Source organism: Lingula anatina, chromosome 1 (assembly GCF_051362555.1).
Source record: "Lingula anatina isolate TDL-2025a chromosome 1, LinAna3.0, whole genome shotgun sequence".
NCBI classification, from domain to species: Eukaryota; Metazoa; Brachiopoda; class Lingulata; order Lingulida; family Lingulidae; genus Lingula; species Lingula anatina.
In genome coordinates, this window is record NC_141767.1 from 44,566,575 (window position 1) to 44,587,474 (window position 20,900).

At 34.7% G+C, this 20,900-nt stretch overlaps 3 protein-coding genes and 1 long non-coding RNA gene across 16 annotated transcripts in view; 2 read left to right on the top strand and 2 right to left on the bottom strand.

Moving 5' to 3' along the window:
- The window catches only part of LOC106168468 (myotubularin-related protein 13), a 41,777-nt gene extending 38,905 nt beyond the window's left edge, over window positions 1-2,872 (top strand). For all 12 annotated transcript variants that reach the window (XM_024074256.2, XM_087016087.1, XM_087016076.1 and 9 more), the window contains one exon: window positions 279-2,872. In XM_024074256.2, coding sequence (XP_023930024.2) covers window positions 279-371 — 93 coding nt within the window. In that variant the 3' untranslated portion in view covers window positions 372-2,872. The remainder of the gene's footprint in view (window positions 1-278) is intronic.
- LOC106168510 (excitatory amino acid transporter) lies at window positions 1,306-10,324 on the bottom strand. The gene is made up of 12 exons (XM_087016204.1): window positions 10,041-10,324; window positions 9,035-9,324; window positions 8,391-8,465; window positions 7,309-7,431; window positions 6,798-6,922; window positions 6,358-6,481; window positions 5,861-5,987; window positions 4,319-4,552; window positions 3,924-4,118; window positions 3,536-3,670; window positions 3,165-3,351; window positions 1,306-2,793 (listed from the first exon to the last, which is right to left on the bottom strand). The coding sequence occupies exons 2-12, from the start codon at window positions 9,279-9,281 to the stop codon at window positions 2,767-2,769; spliced, it is 1,599 nt and encodes a 532-aa protein (XP_086872330.1). The 5' UTR covers window positions 9,282-9,324; window positions 10,041-10,324; the 3' UTR covers window positions 1,306-2,766.
- A 1,148-nt stretch (window positions 10,325-11,472) lies between these two features.
- Window positions 11,473-20,870, bottom strand: LOC106168511 (ATPase ASNA1 homolog). 2 transcript variants are annotated; one of them, XM_013547597.2, is made up of 8 exons: window positions 20,714-20,870; window positions 18,949-19,096; window positions 16,720-16,780; window positions 16,051-16,141; window positions 15,449-15,599; window positions 14,907-15,014; window positions 14,118-14,318; window positions 11,473-13,891 (listed from the first exon to the last, which is right to left on the bottom strand). In XM_013547597.2, exons 1-8 carry the CDS (start codon window positions 20,830-20,832, stop codon window positions 13,772-13,774), a joined length of 999 nt encoding a protein of 332 aa, XP_013403051.1. In that variant the 5' UTR covers window positions 20,833-20,870; the 3' UTR covers window positions 11,473-13,771. The 2 variants fall into 2 exon arrangements, with proteins under 2 accessions (XP_013403051.1, XP_013403050.1); XM_013547596.2 differs by having other exon boundaries at window positions 16,051-16,171.
- LOC106168513 (uncharacterized) lies at window positions 17,575-18,736 on the top strand. The gene is made up of 3 exons (XR_015335233.1): window positions 17,575-17,718; window positions 18,094-18,341; window positions 18,605-18,736. It is a non-coding gene; the product is annotated as an uncharacterized LOC106168513 (long non-coding RNA).
- Window positions 20,871-20,900: the final 30 nt, after the last annotated feature.

Below are 20,900 nucleotides of genomic sequence, written 5' to 3' on the forward strand. Positions count from 1 at the left end.
ATTTGACCAGTGCGTGAAATGTGAAAGGAAAGGTCCAAGTGGTCTATTTATTTCAATACTGTCGTGGCTTTACTCTAAGATCTAGTCTAAGAACTAAGTTGTACTTCTTTCACAAATGCCACGTTTTGAAAAGGTTTTTATCTGCTTTTTACTGCCATTTCAGACAGTAATGTCAGATCATATATAATGCAATGGTTCCTCTTTTATTTAACATTTGTTTTCTTGGAAAAAAGATCGATTTAGAAAAAGAATTCAAATGATTGTCATTATTTTCACAGATGAAGACAGTGAAGAGATCGTATGTATTCTGTGCACCAAATGTCCAAGCATCTCAGGAGTGGATAGACAAGCTCAATAGCTGTATACAGTAGAGAACATAGAGGAGTAAATATCACAATGCAGGAACACAGTGCATCAATGCAGTAGAACAACACACCAGGGCCAGTTTTATAATGCAAATAAAATTCATTTCAAGGATTGGATTCCACATTTAAATCTTAAAAGAATGAAATCTGGAAACCATATCAGCATAATTGAGAAGCATATCATGGAATGCACAAAACCTGTGAGATCTTTTTTGCACCACTTTGTTTTCCTGTCTATGGAAAAAAATGACACTGCTGGCATTTAGTAAGTATGGCGGTGAAGTCCTATTGATTTTCCATTTAGACTAATCACAAACTTACGTTATATGTTCATACAATTGATGAATAGACATGGAGGAAGTCTCTGCAGTAATTATGGCAAGGAAAACAAATTATGGCAAGGAAAACAACTTTGTTCATAGAACATGGTCATCCTTTCAGATAATAATGTGTCCAATGAAGAGCATGACCTAAAAACTACACACAGCTAGTCAGACAGATGTATGTGAATTATTAATAAACTGAATAGCAGCTTTCCCAGTGCTGATTGTCTTATGTGGGTAGGTGGTCAGGTACTGGCACAGCTCTTTTAGGTTAGTACCTGTAAGCTTTTACTTGCAGTGTTGTTAACGAAAGCCAATATATACAGGTAGTTGCAGAGTTGATAAACATGATGGTACTAAATATAATTTTTTAAAAACCCTGACGCAATTTTTATGAATTAAAATAGTGATATTGTAATGACAGTTTTGTCACTATTTGTGAAAAAATCTCTAGCTGACTCCAGACACTTGAAAAATTTAGAAAAAAAAAAGATGTTTAAAACTGGCAATTATGAAATATTCCAACGTGTACATTTTGTATAAAATTATTTTTTGTAAATATTTGTACAGAATATTTTCTATTTTGCTTGCCTTCCTCCCTCAGGTTGTCTTGATCCTTTATGTTTGTTTTTTTTTTTTTTAACCTTGGGTGGTTTGTGACATGTGTTCATAGCTTCAGGCTACTGAGTTTCTGTGGTATGCGCACCAGTTGCTGCAGGGTTATATTGAACAAGGCAGTGAGTGATAGATTCTCCGGTGTTTAAAACTGCTTGAACGAAAAATTTCTGCATGTTATGCTGTCATGTTTTTATAATTTGGATAACACTAGCCAAAAGATGTTCGTAAACACCCGCTTTTCATTGAAACAGTTAAATTGTACATCTGAGTCTTATTTTAGAGGGCATGCCATCAGCAAGCGATTAAGTTAGCATTTGAGAAGTACTGAATGGCTTTTAATGATACTTTGGATAGTCTATCATTAGCCTTAAATGGTTTCACTGCCATCATAGATGTTGTGTGCATAGAAGCAAAGCACTTCATTCTGGAGCACTTGTCCTTGACACTTGACTGCCAATCGAATTTTATTGTATGGTACATGGTGCAATATTTGTTATTATTAACTTATCCATTCAGCGCAGATGTTTTGGTGCTAATTTTTAAGCTATGCATTAATGCTTCATAAGTTCACCTCTACATTGTGAAAATCTGGTCACATTTTTATTTTCCGCCCCCTCCCCCCAAATTCCCGCAAATTCCATTGAATTTTTATTCGTAGAGAAAGGCTGCAGGTCACATCAGCTATTTGTCTCTTAGAGAATGATGAGAAATATTTTAATTTGTACTTACACTGCTACCTCTTTCCTCTCTATGTTTTCCTTTTAAATGCCACACAACTTTTAAATCTGTTTCAATTGTAGTTGCTAAGTGATAAGTGTGGTTATTGCTCCCGTACATTGAGGAAGCAGAATTGAATTTGACTTGAATTTTATTTTACTGAAACTGCTATGGGTCTTAAAAAACAAAGTAGTAAATGAATGCCAAGCTTTGGTGCATTTTTGGTGTGGTAGAGTTAATTTCTGCAATAAAAGAAGACTTCACATTGGACAGAGAGCATGATGTGGGCATTGTACCTTCAAGACATTAACTTACAGTTTGTACGTTTTTAAGCTGTTCTGAAGTTTTATATATGTACCTGTAAAAAGCATATCACCACTAGATTTTAATCTATTTATGGATTATGAATGGGGGCAAGGCTTAAAGTACAATGACTTGCAGAAATAAAAAACCAATTTGGAATGGTTAAGTGTGTCTATGTGTTCTTACATTCAAACATTATGTACAGTACGTAGGGGGCTGCTAAGTAAACAGAGACAGTTTCTACAAACAGTGTACTATAGTGATCGCAATCTATTGTGGTGCCTTTCTAGTAGTTCATAGCTGTAAAGATACTAGCATTGTACATAATTGTTGATTGAGAATTTTTGTTACTAAGTTATGATGTCCTTAACTTATATTGTGTAGCTGCATGGCGTTTTGAGGAGCTTCCATTGGTGTCTGTGTGGCAGCAGGTGTAGTGTTCACCCTCGGTCATCATTACTCTTGACCTGTGGTCAGTAGAAGAACAATATATGATGACCTGTACTTAACAAGTCTTGTGGCAATAAAATGAACAAAATTTTGAAACTTTGTGTGTACTTTATTTCATTTTGTCTTTGTGACGTAAAATTAAGTAAAATAAGGGTGAAAATATGAGATCTTATTCAGGCCTACCCAACTACCAGACTCGGCACCGAATGATCCTGAATTTCACCGGTAGATCGAACCACACAACCCATTTTCAAGGTGTGTATCAGTACGCACGCATATCAGGGGCCTTTAAAACAGTCTACAAAAATGAAGTATAGGCTGTACAATAATTTTGTAACAGGACAAGCGGACCCTGGTGTAGTTAGAGATTATGAGTTGCAAACTCTACCATTTCTTCCTCGTTAAGTCTTTTGTCATCGCTTCCGTATCCTTCCGAATAATCATCCAAATCAAATCGCACTTTTCTTTCCTGGGTTTGTTCGGGATGATTTTTTAAATCTTCTTTACAAAATCTGTAGATAATTGGCACGCTCATAGCATGGCTCATAACATTGCTTGTTGTCCTTAACCGATCACTGAAACCAGAATAATATTTTTATATAATATGAACAGATTTTCAATCCACATTTTGTAAGTCTATAAAAGCTATGGAAAACACCTAATTATTGCATACGTACTATTGTTGTTATATACATCAACACCTCGACTGTGCTCCCTATGAAAATTCAAACGATGAAAATGTTGATTCCCGTCACTTACAGTAACCATTCGACTGTGAACAGCAGCGCTATTTCCTGGACAGGAAGATTAAGGGAGGTCAGTAAAATCACTATGGTAACGATGCTAGAGCTGGGGACAGATGGAAGGGCCATGCAAGCTACTGTGGTCAGTGTCCTGTAGGAAAAGGATAGTGTTATTTAATTTCTGAGGTTTACCTTACAAGTGACATTTGCAAGACAGGTACACAATGTAGAGGAAGCGCACTGCTAGAGAAACATATTCAATGCAAATTAAATTAAGATGCTTCTTTTACACTTTTGCTATTCTAAAGAATGAATGTTATTTCAGTGATACCAATATTACTATCAATTTTGAATTCCGTTCAAGAGAAGGAGAGAGACAGGTGATTCCAACAAAGTTAACTTACACCAACATAACGATTTGCCCAGCGTCCAACGTAAACCCCTCCAACTGGCTGAGAAACATAGATGCAGAGACTATGTACAATGCACTACCATCAGCATTAAGAGTCGTCACGAATGGGACAGCAAACCTTGTAAGACGCGAGTCGATTTTGTGCTTTTCTTCACAAGCTTTAATCACGTCGGGAATCGCCATTGCTCTGAAAATGTAAAACCGATGTACTTTTAATCAAAGTTAGTCTTTTGCAGATTCTTCTAGGGAAACATTCTCAGTATTCGATTGCAGCCTGAAGCGAAAATTACCCATTCAGTTCAAGTTATCATGTTACGAGTATGTCTAATTCAGAAAAACCATCGGTACAATGTAGGTCTATAGATAAAAGAAAAAAAAAACACTTACCCGCTAGTGGACGCAAAAGCTGTCACCCATGCTGGAATGTTGGAAAAGAAGAAACGGAAGGGGTTATTTCTAACAATAACGAAATATAGCAGCGGCAACACAACAAGCTGATGGATGGCGAGCCCGGCTGTGACGGTGACAACGAACAGCCCTATTCTGGCCAGGGTTTCCTCGATTTCGGTAATGGCGGCCAGGGAAGCTGCCATCAGACTGACGATGCCGATGGGAGAGTACCTAATAGAACAAAACGTTATACTTCTTATTAATTTGATTTTCAATTTTAAACCAAAGAGGATAATGAATCTTCATTTGCATAGGAAGTTAAAATGGAAATAGATTGGTTCATTAGAAGATAAATCGCATTACGTACAACTTTCTTAATATAAGAAATACTTAAAACGTGTTTGTAGTCACTTGTTGTGGGACTATTTCTTTATAACTAAGAAATAAGAAAAACAAAACAACGACCTTCAGAATACTTGAAAATAACACTAATAGTTTTGTGTATACATACGATGTTATATAAGCATGAACGAGCACATATGGCAGACCGGTGTGACAAGAATGGTAGTCCTAGGAATAGAAGTCCGAGATTCCATATGATTAGTGCAGGTTTAGTGAAGTATAGGGATTAGTATATGGAACGAATGTTACCTGTACAAAGTAATTGGCAACGGACTAACCCAGCAAACACAAAACGTCCTTACCACGTGGAGAAATGTGGTATATATGTGACGTGGGAAATCAACGTTTTATCAACGTGGTATCATTGTTATCGCCAAATGTTAAACATATTATATCATCTTATTCAAAGTAACGTTGCTGCCACGTTATAGGTAACGTGGGGTTGAAACGTGTATTCCACGTAAAAAGCGGGTGCAAATTTACGTGGGAACCACGTTCAAAGTAACGTTACTGTCACGTTATATGTAACGTGGGGTTAAAACGTGTATTCCACGTAAAAAGCGGTTGCAAATTTACGTGGGAACCACGTTCAAAGTAACGTTGGTGCCACTTTATAGGTAACGTGGAGCTGCAACGTGTATTCCACGTTACAACCTTACAGATTTACGGGTATTTCACGTTCAATCCTCTCATGGATTTACGTGGGAACCACGTTTAGAGTAACATTGCTGCCACGTTACACGTAACGGGAGGGTGAAACGTGTACTCCATGTAAAAAAGGGCTATAGATTTACGTGGGTACCAAGTTCAAATTAACCTTGCTGTCACATTCAGTAAGACGTGCTCACCACGTGGTGTCAACGTGGACTTGTTTGTTAGGAAGGTCCCTAGCGGACTATTATTCCTGTCACACCGGCAACAACAAAACGATCAGCGGTGTGGTGATGTCGGGTGCATCACCTGCTTCTGCCCTCTGAAAGTGCTTCAATCTTATTCGAGCACTAAAAACAATTCTTAAACTGACAACTTTTCACAGCGCCGCTTCCTTCAATTACTCCCTCACAACCTAAATTTTCTTATACATTTTTGTCGTTCTTTTTTAATGGCTGTTCAGTTTAATCTGATAATGCCTCTTACCAAAGAAACCATCGCAATATTGTGATCACTATTTCGCTTGTGGATGAAAAGAACTTCAAAAAGGGCCTGCCCTTTTCTTTGTTGGCGCTTGTTGCTATTCCAAATATCATTGAACACACTATGATTCCTGGCAAAGAGATAAAAATTAACTAGAAAAGCACTCCGAGAGCGCAGACCTCCGCCAAGGCAGCAATTTTTGATTATTATTGATTGTTGATTGATTATTGATCCGGATCACCACCAAAAACTAATCACTTCTAAGTTAACCCATTTCTGACCTACCCTAATAATTTCATCAAAATCGGTCCATAACTTTTTGAGTTATGTTGATGACAAACAGACAAACAGAAAGACAGGGGTGAAAACAACCTCCTTGGCGGAGGTAAAAATATATGTATGCAAGACCACGCAAATAAGCATGCACAGAAATTACAAACTATTCAAATCCTTTTTTTAAATAAATAAAGCTTAACAAAAGCAACCTTGAAACCACCTACCAAGAATGTTTGACCCGTCACTATATCCAACGGATTTTTTTACTTCTTTTACGGTTTTATTTACTAAACCTTCTGTAGTGTTTACTTGTGCGATTTTCAAGGTTTCGCCATAATACGTCTGGACCTAGAAATACAAGAACCAGGTAAGCATGAAAGGTGATAAGAATCTATCTACAGCATCAAACTAATTCTTATACAAATACAAACTGAACCAGATTTTCCTAATACAGGTAATAACTAGTGGGCTAACAATCTACCTCCCGTATGCCTTATGCAATCTCCATTCCCATAATAGTCGGAGCTTATGCTAAGGTCACAAACCAAATGGTACCGCACATTCAAAATCATAAAAATAGACGAATTTCTATTTATCTTTCATCATTAAAAGAAAAATTAAAATGTTGTACAGATTTAACATGTAAAAAAAGCTAGCACTTCACCTGTTTACTGCACGCCCGAATGATATTGTCGGGGAATATATTCCTGATCAAATCAGCAAAGATGTCCTGCGTCTGCAGGGTCTGCTCAAGGCCAGATGACCCCCCATCTTGGTTTGGAGAGTTACCTGAAACGAAAGAGCAACGTTTCGATTGATTTGTTTATGAATCACTGACATGGGAGGTACCCTGCGTATCCGGTACATACTTGTTGTCTTGACATATACATGGTAATAAAAATGTTTATGTTTACTCTACAACTGCTTGCAGAACTAACCGTTGTCAACGCAAAGTTTAAAAACTAGATCTATTACTTTTTCTGCATGTCATTCAAATACTGGAATAAAACCTGGGGCTTCCTCTTTAACCAGGGGGCAGAACGCCACTTACGAGAGATAACGCCAGTACTCATAAACTCAGGGTGACTGATATTGATACAAATGGAAAAGCAAACCAAATTTCTTTTTTGTATCTTAACTCTTGAGCAATGTCTTTGAGAGAAAGTTCAGCATACCTGGTTGAATAAGTAGAGTCAATACCACTGCTAATACACAACCAATGATGTTAGTGAGCACAATATATACCAAAGCAATCATGCTCATCTTCCCATTGGTTTTGAGACTTAATGAAGCAGTTCCTAAAAAGCAAAAATTTAAGATTTATTTATAGAAAAAAAACACTGACTGCAAATTGGCAGTTGGAAAGACAAAATCAGATTCACGGGCTACAGACACAGTATTTTTGTTGTTTTTTGCCAAGAGGTGTCTCAAGTTCGCCTCCCCCCCCCTCCCCCAACATCTCCCGGTCCTCCATGACAGCACGCGTCTGTAGTAAAATCATTGGTCGTCTGGTGTCTTTTTTGTCCTGTTTTCATTATTTACGTCATGGGTCAAGGGGTCAAGTAATCCGTTTAAAAACGCATCTGTAACAAAGACAAATATCTTCGTTCATTGCCATTTATCCAAACGGATAAAGCACCTTTGTTCTTAGACAGCCCTCTCCGCACCAAACATAATCAGCGAGTGATTAATTTGAAAGACGTCTCTCATTGACAGACTTTCCTCTTAAAGTCGATCAAACCAAGGAGTTATAACAGATCTGTTATAACTCCTTGATCAAACGCAATTTTAAACAATCTACTTATTGGATCAATATAGCGTTCCCTCTTATCGTGTGATCATCTGTTCGACATTCTGATCCTGCATGCCTATCATGCACAACAATATATTAGTGATACATAAACATCATCGTTGGCTTCTTTTTTTAGACTTGTCACGCAATGTAAGAAGGTTTCACATTTCACAAAATGTCCCACCATGGCTGTTGTGCATTGGTGTAGTCAAATCAACGATATCATATGTGAACGAAATTTTTGACAATCTTTAAAAGGAAACATTATTTGTTTCTCTTGAATCTTATTTTGTGAGTGCGCACATGCTCATGCCTTTGACAGTAGGACTTCCGAGGCGTGAGTCGGCAGTTTTTTCCACTTTCGGGAACAGGGGTGAACGGGCAAACGATGCTCATCCTTTAAAGAATGACGGTTACATCAGAAGCACAGAATAAAAAAAAGGTCGATATGGCATTATGTCTTACCAGTTATTACGTTAGAGACAATGAGAGGAAGTATCATCATCTTCAACATTCGTAGAAATACATCACCAGGCATTCCTGGAAGAGAAGCAGTTCGCTAATTAAAAAATAGGTTTACTCTCTATATTTTCTAGAATCACAGTCCTCCTTATTGTTAGTGTCAGTACTCCCAGGCATACCGACGAAAGTTTCTGATGTCATTGATAAGATTTGCAAGGATATTCTTTAAAACCTAAACTGCATAAAAATAATCCTTTTTATTGAAATTTGCAATCCAAATTATGTGTAATTATTATTGAAAAATGTACGCGAAGATTTATGGGAAAGTGCTGACGTACTTCACCAGGAATGTATATAAGGCACTGTTAGACTTTTTTGTTAGAATTACTATGTTGGGACAAGGCACAAGCAATAATAATAATAATAATAATAATAATAATTATTATTATTATTATTATTATTATTATTATTATTATAATTATAATAATAACGCTAGTATCACAAGATCTATCTTTACACATATATTGTTTCCTATTATTTCGGCAGCCTTTTGCTTTTATCATTTCCTAGACATCTTATATGAAATATTCTTTTTATCCTGCCTGCTACGGCAAAAATCTTGTTGAAGAAGCACCCGTTCACATTACCTAACCACATCAGGGCATCCTTTGACGGCTGTAACAGACGCACCGTAAAACCTAGGACCGCTCCTATGACAATCGCTATTAGGGTTAAAATTAACAAGAGGTTCTTCTTGACCCCCTTTTTAACTTTTTTCCTCCAGTCTTCAGGTGTTCGACTATGAACCTGTCTGTCTTCTCCAAAAGAGAGGGTGGAATCGTGTGGTGAGCTCTGCATTGACATAAGCTGTGCTTCGCTGCTGTTCGACTCCATTTTAGTTATATACACTTGGCCAACACTGAGAAATGTCCAGCTACTGGTATTTGAAAAATAGACATTATAAATGATTTATAATTCAGAAATAAGATAAGAAGAAAACGCCTTACAAAACAAACAAACAAACAAACAAACAAACAAACAAACAACAACAGCAATAAAAATAATAATGATAATAAAACTGATAGATACATGATTTATTCAATGAGAAAATGGGCATTTCTATGTTGGATATCACAAGCGTTTTGACAACTTGGAATAGGATAAACAATCAGGCCTAATATAAAATCTCCGTATATTCCGACATTCGACAAATTTCCATTAAACTGTGTAATGCATATACATGTATGTACATTGCTAATTATAAAATATGTAGATAACCCTTATCGCGTGTGTTAGCGACAAAAAAGACTGTATGAATACACACACACACACACACACACACACATATATATATGTCGCTAGACTTGTACTTGTTTAACCTGCATGTACATGTATAAAACGCATTAAGGGTTAGTGTTTTTGTACTGTTTAATGTTTAATTTAACAACGATATCTCGGTTGTCATCTGCGGTCTACCTGTACGCCGTAGTTACCCCAATTTAAAATTTCCGTATCTGATATTTTAGTGTAAGGACATTAGCAAGATTGTGTGCTGACATAAGAAAACTTGGCAAATATAGATTCATACAATCAAGAGACTTTCTTAACAGTTGCATTTATATTAGTTCTTTATCATAACGTGCTATTACTTACCTGCGTCGGCCTTGTCAATTGTCCTGCCTTTAAGCATACGTGTTAAGTCTCTCTTGTGAGCTGATGCAATACAAATAATGCCAATTCACGGTGAGCTAGCAAAAAATATTCATTAATAATTCGGTCAATGGTTTAAGGTGAATTAAACTACTGCAGTTCATTAAAGAAACAGGATTGGCCTGTTGTCGTTGTTCGGGTTTTTATAATGTCTTTGTGTTACATAAATCCCCCTGGTCGCACTGATTTGAACCGTTCTCCATTCAAGTGCATTGCCAGGTCTCTGAAGTCCGGTTCGAATACATATATAATGCATGTGGGCATTTATGGACTATGTATCCGGACATTTGACCATCACTGCCGTAAGCGTCACAGTGCACTAACCTCGTTAACGTTTAAGTACCATCATCCGGCTGTGTATTATTAGCCTACTACTCTCAAACTTACGAGAAAATAAAGCTATGGGGAATAAAAACCTGCCTGATTGAATTGTTTTTTTTTCTTGAATTATTTCTTTATTTTTAACTTTTTTTACCCATTAGCGATTTTTAAGTTCACAGTAACAGCTAGTTTTAAATTACAATTATTGGACCAACTTGAGGAACAGCTGGGCATCAGACTGAACAATAAAATGTTGAACACACTACCAGCCCTAAAGGAGCAAAACATTATCAATTTACATTTTTATCTTTCTTTATATATATATAGTTTACAACAATTTAGGTTACCTGCATAAGTGTATAAAAAAACATGAAAGAATGCTGTATATCTATACTCACTTTCGTTCATTAAAAGTTCCATTTTATCAACAGGGGGTAGTTCATTTTGTCATGGTGAAAAACAAATAGAGTACAATTGCAGGATTGTTGGTCAATTAGAGTTTAATAATTGGATAAAATATAAATTAACAATCACATGACTACTGGCCATCATGAGGTCAAACATTTGTCTAACATTGTAAAATGTGTGCGGTGCTTGTTTACATTGTAATTGACTGTTATTATATATATATATATATATATATATATATATATATATATATATACACACACACACACACACACACACACACACAATTAAAATTAATAAATAAATAAACAAAAGACATACTATAACCCCGACTCCGAGTTTCACGGGCATACCCAGAAGGTATGCCTGATCGTCAGGAGGTTTATTTGAAAATGGTTATATTAGCAAATATACCTTCTGGGTATGCCCGTGAAACTCGGAGTCGGGGTTATAGTATGTCTTTTGTTTATTTATTTATTTATTAATTTTAATTGTGTACAAATGCTCCGTACTGTTGAGCACTCTGTTCCACATTCACGCTTGTTATATATATATATATATATATATATATATATATATATATATATATATATATATATATATATATATATATATATATAGGACTTTGATGACAGAGAAATGGATGTATCCAAAAGGTATTTTATTACAAATACATGTACAATACATTGTACTTTAATAAATATTTTACATCACATATTTGTAATTGCTTTTATATCTACAGAGCATGCAACTAACACTAAATGATCCCATACATGAATCTTTCTTTTACAGACTTTGATGACAATATTTTTCATAAACTTCATAATCATAAATGGCCTTAAACTTGTTATTTACTTACAAACATTTTAAAAGTTAGAACATATCTAGTTACTTCAAAGCCACCTGTCTACCTTCCCTAGAAAGGAAAATATGGACCATTAAATTGCAAATTCTTTGATTCATTCAGTCACAATTCTACAAAATTAAAGACATATAAAGAGGTATATAAAGAGGCATTGGTTCCTTTCGGAGATATATGCCTTGATAACTGCTTTTTTAAAAATATTTTGTTTTAGATAAGCCATCTTTTCCCGGTGTACCATGAAAATCTGACTCCCCCAAAATGTAACTCCCCAGTCAGATTTTCATAGTGAAAATGTGACTCCCCAGTCAAATTTTCATAGTGAAAATGTGACTCCCCCCCATGAAATTTTGACTCCCCCCACAAAATTGAATAAATGTTATTTTATTTGAGTATATGACTTTAATATTGTAGTATGCATAATGGCGGATACATTGGCACTTTTTGTTAGTTTGCAGGGGAAAATTTGATGAGAAAATAAGAAAATTAAAAATGTGTATTTTACCACCCAATGCCTTCCCTATGAAAGAGCTGTTTATTTGATATTTGGTGATCATTTCAACATCTTTCCCTTAAGTATACTTTATAAAGAATATATTGGAAATATTTGAAAGTTGGTGGTAAAATATTGGGTGCAAAAAATGAAAAAAAAAAAAACCTTGAAAAATCTTTATATTCATACCCATGGGATTTGGACTCCCATGAAGAAAAGGCCCTATTTTACATTTAGTCACCATACCATTGTTTTCCACATGGTTTGCATTGTGACATATATTTTGTTAGTATTTGAAAGTTTGGGGGTGAAAATTGATCATTTTTGCATTCATCTTACTACCCGTAGGATTTGGACTCCCATAGCCTTTTCATAGGAGTTACTGGGTGGAAAAATACATGTTTTTGATTTTCTTAATTTCTCATGAAAATTTTCAAAAAGTGCCAATGTATCCTCCATTATGCACACTACAAGATAAAAGTTATATACTCAAATAAAATAAGATTGATAAAGTTTTGTGAGGGGGAGTCAAAATTTCATGGGGGGAGTCAGATTTTCATTTTTCACCCGTCACACTAGAGGCAGAATGAGCAAGAATGCCGTCGGAAAGACAATTTTTTGTGCGCTCCTGGATATTCGAAGAGCATTCTAAAAATTCCGAGTGCATTCTAAATATTTTTACCCATTCTTGTGGCATCCTGAATGTTTTTGTCATGTCAAAAACTTTCGAAGTGCATTCCAAGTGGAAATTTATCGAATGGCATTTGAACAGTATTCTTACTGCACTATGACTGCATTCCAAATATTCTCACGGCATTCTGACAGCATTCGCAACATTCTGATCACATTAGAGGAATATTCGAACTGACAAGTGACTTAAGGCCCCCGTCAAACTTATTCTAAATCAGTAGGAATCAAGCCGCAATTACTAAATTAAAAAATTCGTTCCATATTCGGGAGGGAATTTCAAATTATCATAAAATATTACTGCTTTGTAAGAATGCCTCTGGAATACTAAGAATGCACATTGAACCCGCCTGGAATGATTCTTGCACATTCCAGGTATATTACCTCTCAAATGCAGCTTGAATGTAGTTGGAATACTGTAGGGATATTGCGATAAATTTCCTCTTGGAATGCACTTCGAAAGTTTTTGACATGACAAAAACATTCGAGTGTGGCAGGGGCATTATGACATTTTGACTGGGGGAGTCAGATTTTCATGGGAGTCAGATTTTCATGTTACAGGGTGTACCATGAAAATAGTGCACCAACCTGAATATCCCTAAGGCATTGCTATGGCATCGATTGTTAAATCAGTTAAAATTACCTCACTTAATACAGAATTGCCACAAGTTGACTGATTTTCATCAAAATCATCACCAGAAGTTGGTTTGTATTTCTCCCTTTTCACTTTATGGCTCTCTTTTGTGCATGTTATGATGGCGTGTCACCGAGATGGTTTTATTTTCTCCATTTTAAATAATTATCTTTTGTAATAATCATGCTTGTCCAAAGCACAGCTAAGATTGCAAGTTGCAACTTCCATGACTAGTAGTTGAGGTTTACCACAATTTAACTCCACACTTATCATACACTGTATGGTTTCACTAGATGTTCAGAAAACTGGCGAATATCATCAGCACCCCTCACTTCATGTTCCAGTAATGGAAGTTTGGTAACATTAAAGTCCTCATACAAGTCTTCAATCTAAAATGTATAAAGTGTGATGTGTGATGTATCATTACCTTTAGTATCATCATATAGTGATTAAAAACCATAAAACCTAAGGCAAGCTTTCATCACATTAAAAAAATCTACTGAATTATTTTGCCGACTTGAAAGTAATGGTCATCATGTTGTTTTAACAGTTAAAACATGACTGTGAAAACAAAATACATGGAAATGTGTCTTTTCTACTACAGTTTTCACCAACCTGATCCAGATACTTGGATTGTATCCGATGTCTGGCAGCACACATTTTGCAGGGTTTTTCATTTTTGGGGAGGAACATTAGCTGGTTGACAACTATGTTATGAGTGTCAATGTTCATTTTAGTAAGTTCTTGAACTAGCCTCTCTGTTTCATACAGTGATAGGAATTCAGCTATACACACACACACAAATGTAGTTTGGTCCTAAAAAAGAAAAAAAAAATGAAATCATTTTTGTCATGGATAGTATTTTGATTATGAGAGAGGGAAACATAAGGGGCAAAACAAGTTTACAATATAAAAAAATGAGATATAATTATAAATAAATTACATCTTTATTAAATCTAGTTGCATTAACTTTGATTTTTAAAGTCAATCATAAATAAACAGACAATAAAAATTAAGAAAGAAACATAAACAGTTACATATAAAATATATCCAGGATCATATGGATCAAATAATCTGTCAACAAAGTGACATTTACTTAATTCTTACATTTATGAGAAAACTTCAACTTCCACTAACCATATATGTTTTACATAAACTTTCTGGAAGTCGGGTGACTAAATCAATTATGGTCAATATCCAATCCAAGTGAATTCTAGTGTGAACATGGTTCCTTATACAAGATTACCATTGCAACCTTGGAGTGCTCAAAATTCTTAGATCTATTGTTAAACAAGTTATTCACAGCAGAATAACAAACAAAAAAAAAATCAGAACTGGAAAGTGGAACGAGTAGCACAAGTGACCATGTGCTGAGTTTGCAAACACTGCTCAAAATCTACTTACTGGATTCCTAAACTGTTCATTAACTTGTTTTATGATGGGTAGTGTCTCTTCTAGTCTTGTGGTCATCTGTTCTGCATTCATATCCTGCATGCCCATCACACCTGCCATCTGTTTATACATAATATTTGCAATTATGAAGCATAAAACATATAAATTTACAAGCAACTGAGATCTAATAAATGCGGTACACATAATTTTGCATATCATTTGCATTCCAAAATAAAAAGCAATCAGTTGATGTTTATATGAGTGACCATATTTCAAAGTACTTGGAAAGTTATGGATGTAAGCAAAACTGCTTTTAAGTCTATTTTGAATACATTTTTAGGGTAAAGTTATCACATTTGTCAGAACTTAAAAACAAACTTGTTCAACTTTGTAAATCATAACATATACTTTCTTCACATAAGCTCATACCATGAACCAACAACACTCGTTTCTTTGTCAAAAATTTCTAGACCATGACTTCATGAATGTTGTAGTCTTTTAATGATGAAAAAATAGAAATTCAGAGATACAATGCAGCATGGACTTTCACAGACCTGTGAGATAAAGGGTGCAAACTGGCTTTTTATCTTAAGAAGTTTTCCCAGCCCCTTCTCCACCATAGAGGGAAAGGATAACAGACGCAGTGTGTGTCCTGTAGGAGCCGTATCAAATATCACCACAGAAAAATTCATACTTTGAACCAACCTGAAACAAATAAATAAATAAGTAAATAAATAAAAATAAATAAACAATCACAGAAAGAAAAGCATTTCATTATAGTGTCATCATTGTTTGTGTATGTTCTGCAGTTGTCTTTTTCTCTTTTTAAAGAATGTACCAACTCTAAAGTGTAATATATATATATATTTTTTATAAGTTAATCTCTTTTTAGTAAAATATCTATTGAACACAGCAAATATTACATGGATAAGTTAAACTTAACTTCAACAACATTTAAACATAAAGACTGATAAAAGCAACCAAATGTCCACAATTAAGTATATTTTTTTTTTGCAGAATAAGGTATCAGCTCCAATGTCATAGCCAGGGACTATTTATTTTTTGGGGTTGTTTGAGTAAATCAGTTTAACACGTAAATCTGAGATAGTTAATATGGACAATTGATAAAACTTGACTACAGAAAAGGTAGCCTTACCTCATAACTTCAGCATAGCTCATGGCTTCATCTATACCAGGAAAAGCACCTAACAGCTCCTGAATGACACCTTTGCCAACTGCCAACACATCTGAAATTAAACTCCTCTCACTGAGTGAAGCTACATAAGACAAGGTTATAAATAATCATTATTTCAGAATTGTGAGAAATACAGATGGGGGTGTGAATTGTCTTCATTATTTAATACCACTCTACATATGTCAAAATTCTGAGTGTCTTCTTTCAAAGGACGATTGTTTCCTTCTCTGAAGTTTTGCAATGATAGCACAATCAAACTGACTAACTGTTCAGCTATATCACTACAGATCATACAGAGCATTTTGAAGATTTTTTTTCTTTCTCAAACTTAGGTTAACAAATAAACCTTAAAATTTTATATTTTGCACCATAACATCTTTCTTAGAGACTGTATGAAATTGCCTAAAAGTTTATCTTTTCCACAACAGTATTTATTCTGATAAACTTCCATTTTTCTCGCATCAATAATTTTAATTTGTTCACCCATACAGTATCCTCAAATTAAAGGGTCCGAAACAGAGCGTGATAAAACAAAGCTCTTGTAAGCTAGAAATCGGTCTAATATGTTGGTTCCTGATCTCTCAGACATATATTTGTCCATTTAGTGTTTGTTATCTGCTAATTTATTACCTTGTTGTCCTTCAAAGTAGTCATCTGGTAAATCTGCCATACCAACATTTGGGTCAATTTCCTAAAAAAATTAATAATAAAATATGAAATCATCAATGAAATGGAGTCTGTAAACATCTTCCAATTTGACAATTTTATTTTTGCAACCTCCCAAGCATGTGTAAAAATTAATCATTAATTAAATGTCTTTATTAAAAACATGCACCTACAAACATGCACATTATTCCTGGTGCAAAAGGGCAAAGCTGAAAAAAAACTCTATGGGGTAATAGCTTATACCTTACTGGTTGGTTATCATTAGTTTCAACATTTTATTTTCAATGTTTCATTTTTTCCTCATCAATGGATGATGTCATATCCTCATAAAAACCAAAATTGATACATTAATACATTACATAATATACATATGAGATAACTGAGAGTGAAATCACATAATGAAAGCTTAATTACTCATAATTACTTCTATGTCATAACTAAACAGACTAGTTTCATCATTTACAGATATGAAATTATGCATCATATTATGGCTGATTACAGCTTCAACATTACCAATTTCTTAAAAATAGATAATGAGCAGTAAGTAATAAACATCAAGTGCAAGATAGCTACAGTAGCTGAATGTCATTTTCTGGAAATGATCATGATCAAAAACAGGACAAAAAAATTTCACGTGATGTATGGCATCAGCATAACTTAATTATCATGAAATAAATCAAGGAGCAAAAGGCAGATTTCTGTGAAACTAATGTTAAGAGCTATTAATGGACTATTCCTGCACAACAGGAAGATTGGCACTAGTCATTTTGATTATGATCATCATCATCATAAATGAATGAAAAGAGTGACTGATCATGATTTTTTTCTTTTTTCAAGGCTGCTCCTTGGTATAAAAGAAGAGACAAACACTGGTGCCACATATGCTGAGACCGTGTGATACCAAGATGCACATCAGCCTGGTCTTTGTGTTACTTGGGATAGCTATCCTGGGATATGCTGCAGGTAAGAAGAAATCATGACATGTTATCAAACTGGGCTACTGTAGGGACCATTGAAAAAAATTCTTACATTTCACATCCCATCATCTTAGTATACAGTGTTGGAAATGGTCAAGACTAAATCATGTTGCAACCAACCTAAAAACCCTAACCAGATTCAAATAGGAAACAACTGGAAGAAATTCTCTCACACTATAGCTGAAGATCACAAAAATCACCAACACATTTAAAAAAGCCCAATACTGAAAACCATGTCCCTTAGTTTCTATTTTTTTAATAAAAATTTTCTCATCAATGACACATGGTTTCATGACTCACAAATATAATAACTGTAGGACTCAAATATGAGAAGTACTGCTTGATTTCTTTTTATTTCTAGGCTATCCTGGGGAGAGCAATGAAGACTGCCATGATCGTTGTTACAATGGCATCACTAGAAACAGAAAGAAATTTATGTCAGGGTATGTTCTTGGAGGAGTGTGCCGCTGCACCAACAATTGCTATTGGGCATTGCGGTATTACAGTGGCATGTCTCCTGATGAAGCCTGTCAGTCTTTTTGCCGACACAAATACCACAGCAGAGCAACTGGGGAATGTGAAAATGATAAACTTTGTCACTGTGACCGGGTAAGAATTCTGCTCCGAGCAATGTTTTTTTCATTTCATAAAACTGCAATTTAAAATGAATATCATTTACATGTATATCTATATAATACATTTTCTACTTATTTGGCTTTGGGCTTTGGTGCTTCCAAATTTTCAGATCATATCTTCACCTCTTTTTGTTTATCTGGAGATACTTCAATATCTGCTCTTGTATATAAGCTTATAGAAAGGATTTATATAAAGGATTACGCGTAATGCTAGAATTATCCTTCTTTTTCCAACAGAGTGGCCGTGGCTGAACATCCTGGTCTGAACTGAATGGTCATCCTGACAATGGATTCCATAGCTGATAATTCAAATCTGAATCTTGAACTCATTCTTCTTTAGAAGTAATAAAAATATGGTATACATCATCATCAACATCTATTCTGTCTAATTTACACTAATATCTATTACAAACAATGAAAAAAGACAAACTTTCTTTACTGAAATTTTCTATTCACATTGACAGCAAATAAGAAAGTGAGTTCTAATTCACCTCAAACCCCTTTCCTCCTTGCATTAAAAAAAAAAAGATGACAATTAAACACCTTATTTTAGAAAAATACTATTGTGAGAAAAGACTTACCATAGCAAACAGGTTAGTGAATCCTTTAACTTTTGTTGGCACCTTAGAGAATTTCTGGTCAAAAGCATCTGATATGTTGTGAGCTGGATCTGTGGATATGACTAGAACACTCTCTCTGATTTTGGACAACTGTACTGCAAGGCTACAGCTTAAAAAATACCAAATATCTATAAATACTCATACAGGCGATAAAAAGATTGCTATTAATTATAATTTAGTGTGGATGTCTGGACTCACAATACCTCAAAATACCTGAAAAATAAATTTCTTTACATAAAATAAAAATGTTTTGTATTAAAATTTGGCTTTTATGAAGACTTTTCAACATTTGGATAATACAAACTTCGTGTTTAAGTGGGCTCATCGTCTGTATCAAATACTCTTATTAAACTCAAAGGATGGTATATAAATGGCATAAAGGGGAAATAATATAAGTCATATTTCATTATGCAGATCTCAGCAAACTCTCATTTCACTCTTGGTGAAATATCAATAATAACTAACTAGCATCTGATGCACTAAAACTCTCACTGCTTCTACTAATACAATAATTCAGTTAGATTTAAGCACAACCCTGACTCAAACACAATTATATATCATTCTTCAGTACCACCAATAAAACAAAAAAATAATTTATCCAAAAGAAAAAGCACCACTAAAACAAGTCTATACTACAGTATGAGTATACGAGTTGTAGAGGTCATACAAAAGAGGCATTTTGGCCCAATTCTGAGAATTTCACCCATCGGATTTACAAACAAAAGAAGAGGTAGGTGTACCATGTTCGAGTTGTATCTGATGTCTGGTTCTTTGGATTCTTATAGTTTATTTTTTCACGATTCTGTTCTAAAACTTCACTAGCTTACTTTATTTCAGTCTCTATGGTCCGTGTATGGGGGGGGGGGGGGAGAATGAAACTGTCATTTTTTTCCTTTTCATTTCATAAATGGTCAAAATAAAATGAAAAATCTGTGTATCTCAAATTTCCTTTATCTTTAACAAAAAAAAAAAAAAGAAAAATGAGATAATTGTTTGTTTTTCTATTTTACTATGATAAACAAACAAACAAACAAAAAAACAAAAAAAATGACAGATATCCTGACGATGATAGGAAATGGAAATATCCACTATTTTTCAATATCAAGGGGGTAAAATATATTAGAATACACGTTATTTTCTCCCTCTGTGAAAAAATGAAAGAATTTTTTAAATGTTCATTTTATCAATTTAAAATGGAAAAAGTTTCCCTGATTTTCATTTTGGAAATAAATATGGTAAAACAAAAGTACATACATATATACATAACTGTTATGCTTTAATCACTAGCAGTAGTTAAAAAGTAGAAGTAGTAGACACTTCAGTAGTAGTAAACATTGTATCATTATTTAATTTGTTCTGTCAGTCAACAACTACTCAGTTTAACTTAAGTATATTGTATTGTATTGTACTCCCCCCCCCCCCCCCCCCCCCCCCCAATACACGGACCCTCTATGGGGGTATGTGGCGATATTATGAAATTAGTTTAAAATACTTCACTGAGTTTGATTGTTTTTATTTGAGTTTTGATAAACTAGTATGGTGTTCCGATGTCATTTCTGTGGTTTAATTTACCAATCAAGGTGACAGCTGAGCATTGTGACCAAACCAAACCAAAGCAAAGGGCACTAAAACAGTCAAGAGTAACACGTCATTCATCTAAACACATCCATTGCATACTATCTTACTGGGCATTTTGACAAAGTCAGTATCTACAACAAATACCAACCTGCATGTTGTCTTTCCCACGCCACCTTTTCCTCCGACAAATATCCATCTCAGCGTTTTCTGTTCAAGGATATTTTGCACACTGCTTTCTAGGGTGTCATGCTCCATAGCAGTCGCCATTCTTAAACAGAGCTATAAATCCATTTTTGAAAAAAATTAATTCTTTAGTCCCATGAAAACACGTTGAC